The 12167-nt window shown below is 37.1% G+C and overlaps 1 protein-coding gene across 1 annotated transcript in view; it reads right to left on the reverse strand.

Moving 5' to 3' along the window:
• Positions 1–11060, reverse strand: part of NEMF (nuclear export mediator factor) — a 54788-nt gene extending 43728 nt beyond the window's left edge. Inside the window, exons 1-4 of the mRNA XM_066388357.1 lie at positions 10923–11060; positions 10041–10109; positions 9803–9905; positions 6769–6894 (exon numbers count right to left, since the gene is read on the reverse strand). Coding sequence (XP_066244454.1) covers positions 6769–6894; positions 9803–9905; positions 10041–10109; positions 10923–10981 — 357 coding nt within the window. The 5' untranslated portion in view covers positions 10982–11060. The remainder of the gene's footprint in view (positions 1–6768; positions 6895–9802; positions 9906–10040; positions 10110–10922) is intronic.
• Between the last annotated feature and the right edge of the window lie 1107 nt (positions 11061–12167).

Genomic DNA, 12167 nt, shown 5'->3' on the forward strand with positions numbered 1-12167 from the left:
CAGCAAGACAAAAAATTCTATATCTTAGGAAGTGGAAGGTAAATATAGGGAAAAATAAAAATATTTATTGAAGTGTTAGGATTTAAAAAACTTTAAAAAATGTAATAGTTACATAATCTTTTCAACCAAAAGAAGGGGCGAGAGGAACCTAATGAAAATAAAACTGCCCTCAGAATACAACCTTTCCAATTTATTACAGTGAAGAGAGGGGTTAGTGTATAATTAAAAGATGCATCCATGAGAAGTAGCAAATGCCTTAATAACTATTTAAAGTTGGTCATGGAAGATGGTAGAAATAGCCCCAATATCTTGAGGAATGACAGGTTGTAAGATAAATGGCTTCAATAGATGGGGACAGCATTCACCTTGATATAAAAGTAACCAGAAGTTACTAGGTAGTTAAAAGAGTGGTACATACCCACAGCTAAAGGATCTGACTTCAAAGCAATCATGCATTTAAAAATTTAAACATTTATTTAACTTAAAGAACAAAAAAGTCAACTGCATTGAGAAAGCAGAGGTCTGGGATAGAAGTCCAGATAGTGCCTTGTTCAGAAAGGTGTGATCTGCAAAATAGGCCTGGCCATAGAGCCTGGAACACAGAAAGTGCTCAATAAATACCTGTTGAATCAAACTGTGCAGTTACCCAGAACATCTGAAAGACTCCAGTAAAGCAGTTACTTCCCTGAAAAGGCTTTCCTTAAATCAAGGTTTGTCAAACGTATTCTATAAGATGGCTCCTGATACTCCCATTTAAAAAAAAAAAGAATTCTGTGATCAAATTAATTTTGGAAACTCTATATATCCTTTCCTAGGAAATGTACATATCACATTATTATATTAAAGGCACTGATAGTCCTAAGTTAAATTTTTACCTTATTCTCAAAGTTCCTCAAACTTTTATCACTATGGGACTCATTTTTCTCCGTATATCTATTATCTTATGGAAGTGGTGTTCATAGAACACCTTTTGGGAAATATTGTGCTTGACTCTGATGTATACAATACAGTACTTTCTGATCTTAGCATGGTTTCTCCAGAGTCCTTCCTAGTGGAACTGTATTGTCACAAATTAACAAACTGACTTTCTTAAATGAGTATGAGTAACAACAGCCTCTTTATCCAAGGCCTGGTCAACTCTAAATAGACCATACATCAAAATTCTAGACATGAAAGCTAGAAGATCAAACCTTGGTACAGACCAAGGAAAGAACAATCTTCAAGATCTACTCTAAGCATCACACAACCTACCTCTTTTGGTATCATGGTGATTACTGAAAATTCCCAAGTGTATACCCTCATGTATACAGTAAATCCTTAATATCTATTCCAAACTAATCACTAACTGGGCCCTTGGAACCTAGACTGTATACATGCCAATTGTTCAGTTCAAAAGAGAAAGATCCTAAATGCAATGGCATTTTCTGGATTTGATCCCAGAATATAAAAATGGCATGAGTAGAAAGACTGGTGAAATCCAAATAAAGTCTGTAGTGTAACTGATAATAATGTGCCAATGTTGATTTCTTAGTTTTTACAAATGCAACACTACTATGTAAGATATTAACATTAAGAAAAACTAAATGAAGGGTATACAGGAACTTTCTGTGTTATCCTTGCAACTTTTCTATAAATCTAAAATTATTATAAAATAAATGTTAATTACCATATACAAACTTTCTTGGATTATAGTCAGCAAATCTAGAGCCATATGGTATAAAACAATTACTAAAGCCACTATAACCACTGCTGCCTGGAGACTTCTAGAAATTTGGGATTTTATTTTCAAAAGTCTCTATTATTCCAAAGATTTAAAAATTATTATTTGCTTCTAATTCAAACTTATCAAATCAAACCAAAAAAATTATCACTACCAGTTTTGTCTGTGGCAAATGCAGCTTTAACGTAGGAAAATTCCTGTAAATAAAGGTAAACTCCTCTATTTAAAGCCACTTAAATCTGTAGGAAGTAACCTTATGACCTGTATGCTAGGATCCTGTAGGGTGAAGCAAAAGGTTTACAGCTGTTTGAACAGAAAATAATATACTTATTGATAAATAATACAAGAATAAACTCTGTGTTTCCCATCCTCACAGCTCTAATCCCCTGTCTGCCTCACCATGTGTGTGCCACAGTATAGGCACATGATCAGGTTTTCAGGAATACACTGTGGACAGTGGATCTACACATAAACTATAACCTTTGTTCTTTAATGATGAGCTCATCATACCTAATTAAATAAGATTTATTCTCAAATATGACACTATAGGTATGACTTTGGTTGCACAATTTGTCTAACTGTATTCCAGTTAAAGCAATGATCCCCAACCCCCGGGCCGTGGACCGGTACCGGTCCGCGGAGAAAGAATAAATAACTTCATTATTTGTTTTATTTATATTTGTCTGAACGATGTTTTATTTTTTAAAAAATGACCAGATTCCCTCTGTTACATCCGTCTAAGACTCACTCTTGACGCTTGTCTAGGTCACATGATACATTTATCCATCCCACCCTAAAGGCCTGTCCGTGAAAATATTTTCTGACATTAAATCCGTCCGTGGCCCAAAAAAGGTTGGGTACTACTGAGTTAAAGGACAAATTCTTATTGAACCTATGTAAATAAAAAAGATTGCCATGAGCAATTAAAAAATAAACTCAGTAAAAGGCATGTGTTCCTAAATTCTAAGTGCTCAATGAGAGCCAACTACGAATTAAAGAATGTCACTGTAATTTGTAAAAGTGTAGCCTACTAAATTAAAGGTCAGAGAAAGGTAAAGGGCTTTATCATATAACCATCATAAAAATAATACCAATAAAATTCTGAAAAACAAAACACCAAAATTAGATTCTTTCCAGTTTATTCAGTTCTAGATAATCTACTCTCCTAGATTATAGGTTACACTCTATTTTCATGAAAGTATTCTGTAAAATACATCATCTGCTTCTAGACTAACAAGAGTCTCATAAATCCCAACCCAGTACCCTGATAGTCTGGCATTTGTCTAAGCATTAGCAGCTCAGACATGAGTCTATTGAGCAGGGTCAGCAAACTTTTTCTGTAAAAGGCAAGACAGTAAATTATTTTAGGCTTTATGGGATACATATGGCCTCAAACCATTCTTAAGCTCCCAGGCTTTACTAAAAGGGGCCATATGCTGTAGTTTATCAACTTCTGTTTAAGAGTATCTGGTATGTCCTTTCCACTAAGGTTCTTACAAAAGCCTTGTTAAAAATCAATTTATAGGCCCTGGCCAGTTGGCTCAGTGGTAGAGTGTTGGCCTGGTGTGTGGAAGTCCCAGTTTGATTCCTGGCCAGGGCACACAGAAGAAGCACCCATCTGCTTCTCCACCCCTCCTCCTCTCCTTTCTTTCTCTCTCCCTTCCCCACCTGCAGCCAGGGCTCCATTGGAGCAAAGTTGGCCTGGGTGCTGAGGATGATGCCAAGGATGGTGCCATGGCCTCCACCTCAGGCGCTAGAATGGCTCAGGTCGCAACAGAGCAACGCCCCAGATGGGTGGACCATCGCCCCCTAGTGAGTTTGCTAGGTGGATCCCGGTCGGGGTGCATGCAGGAGTCTGTCTGCCCCCCGCCCAGGCTTCTCACTTCAGAAAAATAAAAACAAATCAATTTATAATGACAAATGACAGAGATGAAACAGGTTAGTAGTTGCCAGGAGGTAGGGAGAGTGGGAAGAAGAGGGGTGGCGTGTTACTGGGGTATCACAAGGAAGCTCTCTGTGGTAATGGAAGAATTCTGTATCTTGAATGCAGTGGGTGTTACATGAATGTACAAATATGGTGAAATGCATAGAACTATATGTATACATTGTATCAATATCAACTTCCTGACTTTGATACTATGCTATACATTGTACTAATATCAATTTCCTGACTTTGATATTATCTATAATTATGAAGATGAAACAACTGAGGGAAACTTGACTTCTCTGTTCTATCTTGGCAACTTCCCATGAGTCTGTAACTATTTCAAGAATAAAGTTTAAAAAAAAAATCTTAAGAGATTAAATTTTAAAATTAACCACCACCTGAGACCACATACAAAATCAATTCCCTGTGAGCAGCAGCAACAGCTGCCATTGCCTAAAGGGGATGGGGCAGGAAAATGGTTAAAGGAATCACTGACTAAGAAAAGTGTGTAGAACAGTGGTTTTCAACCTTCTTACACTTGGGAACCAGTGAAAATAAGAGAATTATTTCAGGGACTGCCACAGCAGAATTCACCCTGAGTATAAGCAAATTCAACAAAGCTCATTGGATCTATAATCTTCATACAACATCAGGGTGGTTAACTCTTTTGTGGACCAGCATGATATTTCTGGTGGACTGATGGTTAAAAAACACTGTTCTAATCTACTCTTGTTCCCTTACATTCTTGCTAATACTATTTATTGTCAAGCTTTTTAACTGCTTATATACATATTGACTGAGGAAGAATGTGAAGGGAGGAAAATATCTTATTATTTTTCTGTAATTCATGAACTTAGACATGTATTCATGCTTTTATAAGCCATTTGTATTTATTCTTTTTTGAATTGTCTAATCAAGCATTTTGCCCATCTTTCCACTTCAGTACTTTATGAAAATTATATATTAGGGCTATACATATCTAATTCACCACACAAGTTAAATATTTCTCCCCAGTTTTTCATCTTCCAATACAGTTCAGTGTTTTTTGCCTTATGCAGTTCTAAAATTAAGTAGCCCTATCTACCAATATTTGTTTTTGCTGTTATGTTTAGAAGTCTTTTTCATCCCCAATTCACCAATGTTAATCCATACTTTTACCTCATACTTCTATAGCTTCATTTTTTGTATTGGAAAAAAAATTTTTTCAAATCATTGTTTGGCTGAATGATGTCTGTACCCCTTCCAGGTGTTAACAACACTTTCCTGAATACTCTGCTGATACTTTCTACACAACAAATCTGCCAAACAGGATAAGAACGTGATTTCTATGGCTCCTTATTAACATATGTAAGGCATTTTAGAAGACACATTTGTTCAAAGCTGTGGAATTATTCATGTTGCTCCTCTACGCATGAACACAGAAAAGGCTTGTTGGACTTTGGGAATTAACAGTAGTCTCTATTAATAATGCAACCGTTGACATGGAACATATATATTTCTAAGAAAGGCTTGATAAATAATTATTCTTAGAAGACAGCTGGTTTTGCAAGCTCCGTGAAATGCTAGTTTTGGGGAGTGGAGTAGGGCAAAGTTATGATAGGATTCTTTGGCCCATGGAAAGCCTGAAATATTTATCCACATATAAGATGCATCCTTTTTTGAAAAATTTGGGGTCTAAAAACTGGGTGCGTCTTATACAGTTGTAGTTTTATTACTTGTATTTCTTGCTTTTTTGCACTTGTTTTTGCACTCATTGTTGAAGATAGTGATTTGTCATCAGACACAGATGAGAACAAGCTAACGGATGGGAGCTTTGACAGGGACGAGAAGTTGTATGAATTTTATGATGAATAAAACTTGAGTTCAATTACTTTATGGAATACATTTTCTTTCAAATTTCGGGCCCCAAAATTAAGGTGCGTCTTATACATGGGGAAATATGGTACTTGATCACCTGCCATTTCCAGTTTTCTGAAAAAATTTCTAAAATTGTACCTAGATCTCTCACCACGTATATCATTTTTCTTGTACCATATTGCTCTAGCCCACTTCTCAGTAATTTCTGTCTTCTGATACGGCATTCTCTCAATCTTTGTGTTCAAGTGTCTGCTGACTCTCTCTCATAAGCAGTTAGTCTTCCTTTCTAGTTTTGTCTTCAGTGCTCTTTAGTTTCATTAATTGGGTCTAATATTTTTATTCAGAGCCCCTATTTACATTTTTTTCTTACCACCCTATATTAGAATGACAAAGATTGCCCTTAAATTAGACTCATTTTCCTAAAGTTATTATGTTTACAAAAAATAAAGAATACTCTTGATATTATTTCAAGTATATGTCTTTCTCCTGACATTCTAAACAGCTGAAAATATTAGCATCGTACAAAGGACACTAAGAGTGGTCAAGTGGAGTGTAAGTCCTGACCGGTGGGTGCTCTCCTTTTCTAGTGGAAGCGCCTAAGCTCTGATGCAGAGCATCCACCCCAGAGGCGGCTGCCTGAATACACATTGGCCAGCTCCCCCAATAGAGTACCTTTGGTTGATTTGGTAACTGACCATTGATTGGACCACTTGGTTTTTCCTTTCTGTATTTTAAATTCCTGCTCTTATATGTTTAAATTTTCAATGCATATGTAAGTAGCTCATGAAACATTTTCAAGACAGAATTTGGTGACCAATGGAGTGAGAGACAAGAAGCAAGAATGGTGAAGCCATCAGTATTCCTCTTATGACTGATGACACAATTAAAACAGGGCAATGTCCCAGAGTCTCAACTACTGTCTTATTTATGACACAGCTATCTGACTATTTCCAGGTTGCACCACACTAGTCCTATAATGTAAAAGTAACAGATAAAGTCTTCAATTCTCAGATCTTCGTCTCTCACATTCATAATGCCATTTTAAATGGCTAACGTCAGCCCAAGTTCTGATCTCCAGACAAAATGAAGGTTATTAACTAGAAGATTGTATTTTACTTCTTTGGCATTGGTTATCCTAGTGTACTAATAATGACCTTTGATACAGAAAAGAACATTTCCTGCCTATGTTTTACAGCACTAGTACATGAATAATTCATGGTGTAATGGTGAATTCTCCTTCACCCCACCCACAAATTTAACTTACCCTGTCATAGAGCTCAATGATTAAGTGATAAGCAGCTTCATCACTTCCAAATTGAAAGTCTACAATTCTATCCACACCAAGCTGTTTCACACTGACTAATCTCCGACTCTTCAAATGTTTTCGGCACTAGCAAGAAATGAAAGAAAAATGCATTTGTATAGTAAAAGTGAATTTCTAATCATTTGGTATTGGTTTATAAATAGGTTTTTTCTTTTCATGACCATCAGGAATACTATTTTAAAAGCAAATAAAACAGTATAAAATAAAAGCTTGCACACAATCAAGGAAAAACATTTTGGTTCAGACAACTCTGACTGCTAACTTTGAAACAGTATTTTATATTTAACTGTTAAGTAGACACAGATAGATGCTCCCCCAAAAATGTGCTTTGCTGCTTTATGCCACTGCTAAATCCCTTGTTCTCACCCTGATGACCTCACTCAAAGCCATAATTTTCTTTAAGTCTCTTTCTACTCTAATCTTATAAGTATCCCACATTTCATGTACTTGTGTTCACAGTTAATTGTTAACACTAATCTTCTACTTCATATACAAATTCTGAACCATGAGCTTATTGGTATTCTGTAAATTAGTCCTCCAACTTACATCCAATTACCCTATATTTCCACAAAAGTTGTTGATATAATGCAAATAGAATTTTTCTGGTACTATCTCCATGCTTTTGATTAACCTACCTTAAATCCTAACTCCTATTCATTATCAAATCCCATTCCTCAGATCCCTAGTCATAAGGTTCTTGTTCTAATTAGCAATTAAAATAAAATTAGCTAATTTTATTTGGTGAATACCTTTTGTTTTAGATTACTTGTACCATCCTTTAGTATAAATATTTAAGTATAACAGAATAGGAAGATTTCCCTGTAACTCCTAAAAAAAAAAATCTTACAATTGTTTTAAATTTTTGAATTTAAAAGACCTTTTTTTAGTTGGTCAAGACCAGTAAGAAAGAATGTTTTCTTTTCTTCAAGACTCAAATACAACACAAATTTTAGAGAGATTAATTAAGAGAGGTTAATCTAAAATCATATTCAAAAATAAGGTATATATATAGTCATTCTTAGAATACCAACTCTTTCACAACTAAGAGTTCTCCAGACCTTTTAGTGCAAACTGACTAAAATTCTCATTTTATATACTTATGTATTCAGGCAGATATAAGAAGAGTTTTCAAACTTCATAGAATAAACAACCTCCCTCTTCCAAATTCAACAGTTCTGATTTAAGAGTAACCTATATGGATTTTGATTTAAATAATGACTTACAAATAGGTCTATCTTTAAATCCCCAGGGGAAAATCATGAGCAAGCCTTCCAGAGTCCTCCAGTAATCTTTCTACTCAAGAAATGTAGAGTAAAATAAAGATAAAAGGCATCCCTGAGAGGAACTAGTCTGCACTATGGACTAGTGAAAAAGGGAAGATTATTTACCATAAATATGTATGGACATATAGTGCACATGTACATTTTGTTTCTGTTTATTTCCCTATTAGCAGCTTGGTGAAAACAATCTTCCACACACTGAGCTATAGCTGTCACCCCCAAATGTGAGAACCAGAACAAACACTGTAACTTACCACAAACTGCCTGCACCATACAACTTTAAGTTATTGACAAAGTGCTTAACATTGTCTGCTCCATTCGAGAGAACCCTTGTACACATTTAGATTGACATGTACACCTAACTAATAAAATTCTATGTTTTTAAAAAGTGTTTCACCTCCAATTGATAGTATAGCCTAATCTGGTGATGTTTACACAATCCCAGCATCATATATCCAATTGCTTGTTACAAAATTTGTAAAACTAAAATGATATTTGTTCTTTATATCCACTAAGATGTTAACTTAAATAAATATGCATTACTTTGAAAAGTGCTATAAAATATAAAGTATCATTACTATTAAGGACAATCTCCAAAAGAACCATTTTGGGTTACTATTAAATAAACTTTAAAAAATTTGATAATTTTATGACAGCCCTTGTGATTTGGGAAGCACTTACCTAACTTGCAATCCAAAACAGATTCTAAGTTGCTGGGATAAGGCTCTTCTCTGTAAAGCCTCTAATGAAATAACACAATGCCAAAAACAAATAAATTTCTGAAGAAAAGTGAGGAGGAGAGGAAGAAGGAAATTAATACATATGGATTCCTAATATGTGTCAGGCATTGTGTTAGATGCTTTACATGTTACTTCAATTAATCCTCAATAATAAGCCCATGAGGGAGATATTATCCATGTTTTACATGTAAAGAAATTAAGTTCCAAAAAGTTAAGTAATTTTTCCAAGTTATAAAATGAGTGGCAACACCATTAATTAAAAATTAGGGTATATCTTGACTCTAACATCTTTCCTCTGTAGCACGTGAACTTTCAGTATATCTGTTATGTCAATAAGCAAATGAGTACTGCAGAATCTCAGTTTTAATAGTAAAAATAAAAGCAAGGAGAGAAGTAAAAAGTAAAATGATATAATAATTGGTAACATACTAATGTCACTGAGTATTCCAATAAAATATGGATTGATAGTTCAAAAGTGAACTATGGAAGATAAGCCTAGGAAAAAGGGGTGGGAGTGAGGCAAAGAACAGAACATAGAAAGCCAGGAATGCTAGGATATGGGATACTCAGAAACTAGAGAATCATAAAACGTGAGATAATGAAATTGGTGCTTTAGAAAAAATTAATGTTGGTCTAACAGAATTGTTTTGATTTGTGAAGTGGACTATGGTTAAGGGAATACAAAGTTGAACGTTATAAAAGCTTGAACTAGAAAAGCTTGAACTAGAATACTGACTGTGGGAACAGAAAGATTTGAAGCACAACTGGGTGTGAACGGTAATAAGAAGTCAATAAACATCTACTTCATTTATTCCAGTATCCATCAACTACTCTGTATCTTTATTTTGTCTCTATTTGTATCAGTAAAGGAAAACCAAACGGTTTAAAACATCAATTGTTAGTAATCAATCTCAGGGCATTAAAAGTTACTTTGAAGTATAAGTTAAAATTTACCTTCATGGCAAAACTAGACGGCATCATATTCTTAGGCCACTCAAATTCTGTTGTGTGAATTCGGATGCCAGATTCAAGTAAAAGTGTCGCTTTAACGTCTGGTCTGTAGAAGAGAAAATTCAGTTTTTTCTTCAGGGTATTTTCCAACTGCTAACTCAGTGAAACAGACTAAAAGTACAGACTAAAACAACAACAAACAATAATCTCATTTAATTACTGAAGATAAAAGAAGCCTTACTTTTGAAGACGAATAAGATATGTCTTATTATCCACATCATAAACATTGTTTACTCTCATTCCTAGCAAGCTGCGAAGAGAAAGGAAACATGTAACCTCACAGCATTATTCGAAACATAAAACTTCACACAATTTAGAGCTGCAGGCGGAAGCAGAGCCTAGGAATGAGGGGGAACCTCCGCGATCTTCCCTTTAAGACCGGAGGCCATCAGGCATTCAGTCCACCCCATAAGTGTAATGATTTGAGAACAAAGGTGGTCCATCAGCCTTGGGACCACACAATGCCTTGCATTTTTGAAATGGCCCAATGCTTTTTTTTTTTTAAAGTAGAGTGGGTAAAAAGGTAAACAAGACCCTGGGAATAATGACAAAGCTCACAGAGCTGAGTAATAAAAATCCAGACTAGAATCCAGATCTGTCACTTCCAGCTCCAACGGGGATGCCCCCTCCACCCCCTACCCCCGGTTTGAGGCGAGGAGGAGCGTCAGAGACATCGGGCCTCCATTCTGGATCCCCCTGGAGCTTATGACTACTCCTGCGTCCTGGCGACCACCCGGCGCCCCGTATTTCACCAAACGTTAGCTGCTAGACCAGGCGACTCTAAGGCCAGCAAAGCGAGAGCCCCGCCGCGGCCGGACGCGAGACCCGGCGAGACTAGCAACCCGGGAGGGCAGGGGTGGGGCCTGCGGCCGCCGGCGTCGCCCGGGAACCCTGCGGACACGAAGGCTGTCACGCGCTCGCCCATCCAGGCCCAGCCTGGTCCGCAGGAGAACGGCACCGGGGGAGTGCGGGGGAACACTGCGCTGGTCCTAGTCAAGCCCTGGGGCCCCGGCCTGTGTCTCTCGCACTCTCCGCAGGAGCCCCGTCACCTGTAGTACGTTACCTGGCATTCAGCTCCGCGAGTACCGCACAGAGGTCAATGGTGCTAAAGCGGGTCTTCATGGCGAGGTTGGCAGGGTCGCTATTGCAGTTGTCACCACTGACTGACTGCTTACCTCGACGCCGCTACTCCACTGCGCAGGCGCACTCGCGAGCTCTACGGCCACAGAGAGGACCCAATATTCCTTAAAGAGAACGTGTTTCCGTCGCTTTCCGGAAGACCTTGGTTATCAAGTCGCCTGTCATCTAGTTTTTCATTGTACCAGAACAATTTGAAATATTGAATAGATTCAAGCTACTCTATTAAAACTGCATTCCGCCTTGGCTGGATGGCTTGGTTGGAGCTTTGGCCTGATACTCAAGGGTTGCCGGTTCCATCCCGGACGGGGGCACATATGGGAACAGATGATGTTTCTGCCTGTCTGCCTCTCTCTCACTTTCCCCCTAACTCGCCCCACCGCAAATCAATCAATAAATTTTTTTAAAAAGAAAAGAAACCTAAATTCCTTCCTGGAAAGCTTACAGATTAATCTAGTTACCTTGCCCTCTTGCATTTCAGGATTCAAACCAGCCTCTATAGTAAGGTGACTAACTTTTTTACAATAAAAGGGACAAAAATAAATTGAAAAAAACAATATCGTAAATAAGAGAAACATTTTATTCATTGCAACAGTAATACAGTACAATATAATAAATGCATAATAAAAACATTTGTAATATTTTATATTGTAATTATGCTTACATGCCTGTTAATTTTTAATAATAATTGTAAGAAAAAAGTACTCATTTAGAAACAAATACGTCACATCACACGCAATGGATCGACTGGATCGATGGAACACGGACATTTACAGATTAGTCTTCCAATATCAAAAAGGTCCTCCTTTGAGGGAGGACGGAACTTACAAAAGAAGGGCTGTCCTGCCTAAAGGAGGACAATTGGTCACCTTATCTATAGTGGCTCCTGCAGGTCGTAACTATTTAAGAGGGACGAACCTTGATTTCCCCAGATGTGCCCTAGGGTTCTGTGCATAAGACCAATGGCTCCTAGTCTGAGGCGGATATAAGGGCAGCACACTGGGGGGCGCTCTGGGTCTCGACTTCTGAAGGGCCCCGCAAAACCCCAACCTTACACTTTTTTCTGATGATACCAAGTTTGGTTTCATATGTGCAATTTTAACATTAATGATATATAATATTTTTTAATTATTCAAAAATATGGTTAACATGTATTTTTATTTTCCCTGTC

Source organism: Saccopteryx leptura, chromosome 6 (assembly GCF_036850995.1).
Source record: "Saccopteryx leptura isolate mSacLep1 chromosome 6, mSacLep1_pri_phased_curated, whole genome shotgun sequence".
Taxonomy (NCBI): domain Eukaryota; kingdom Metazoa; phylum Chordata; class Mammalia; order Chiroptera; family Emballonuridae; genus Saccopteryx; species Saccopteryx leptura.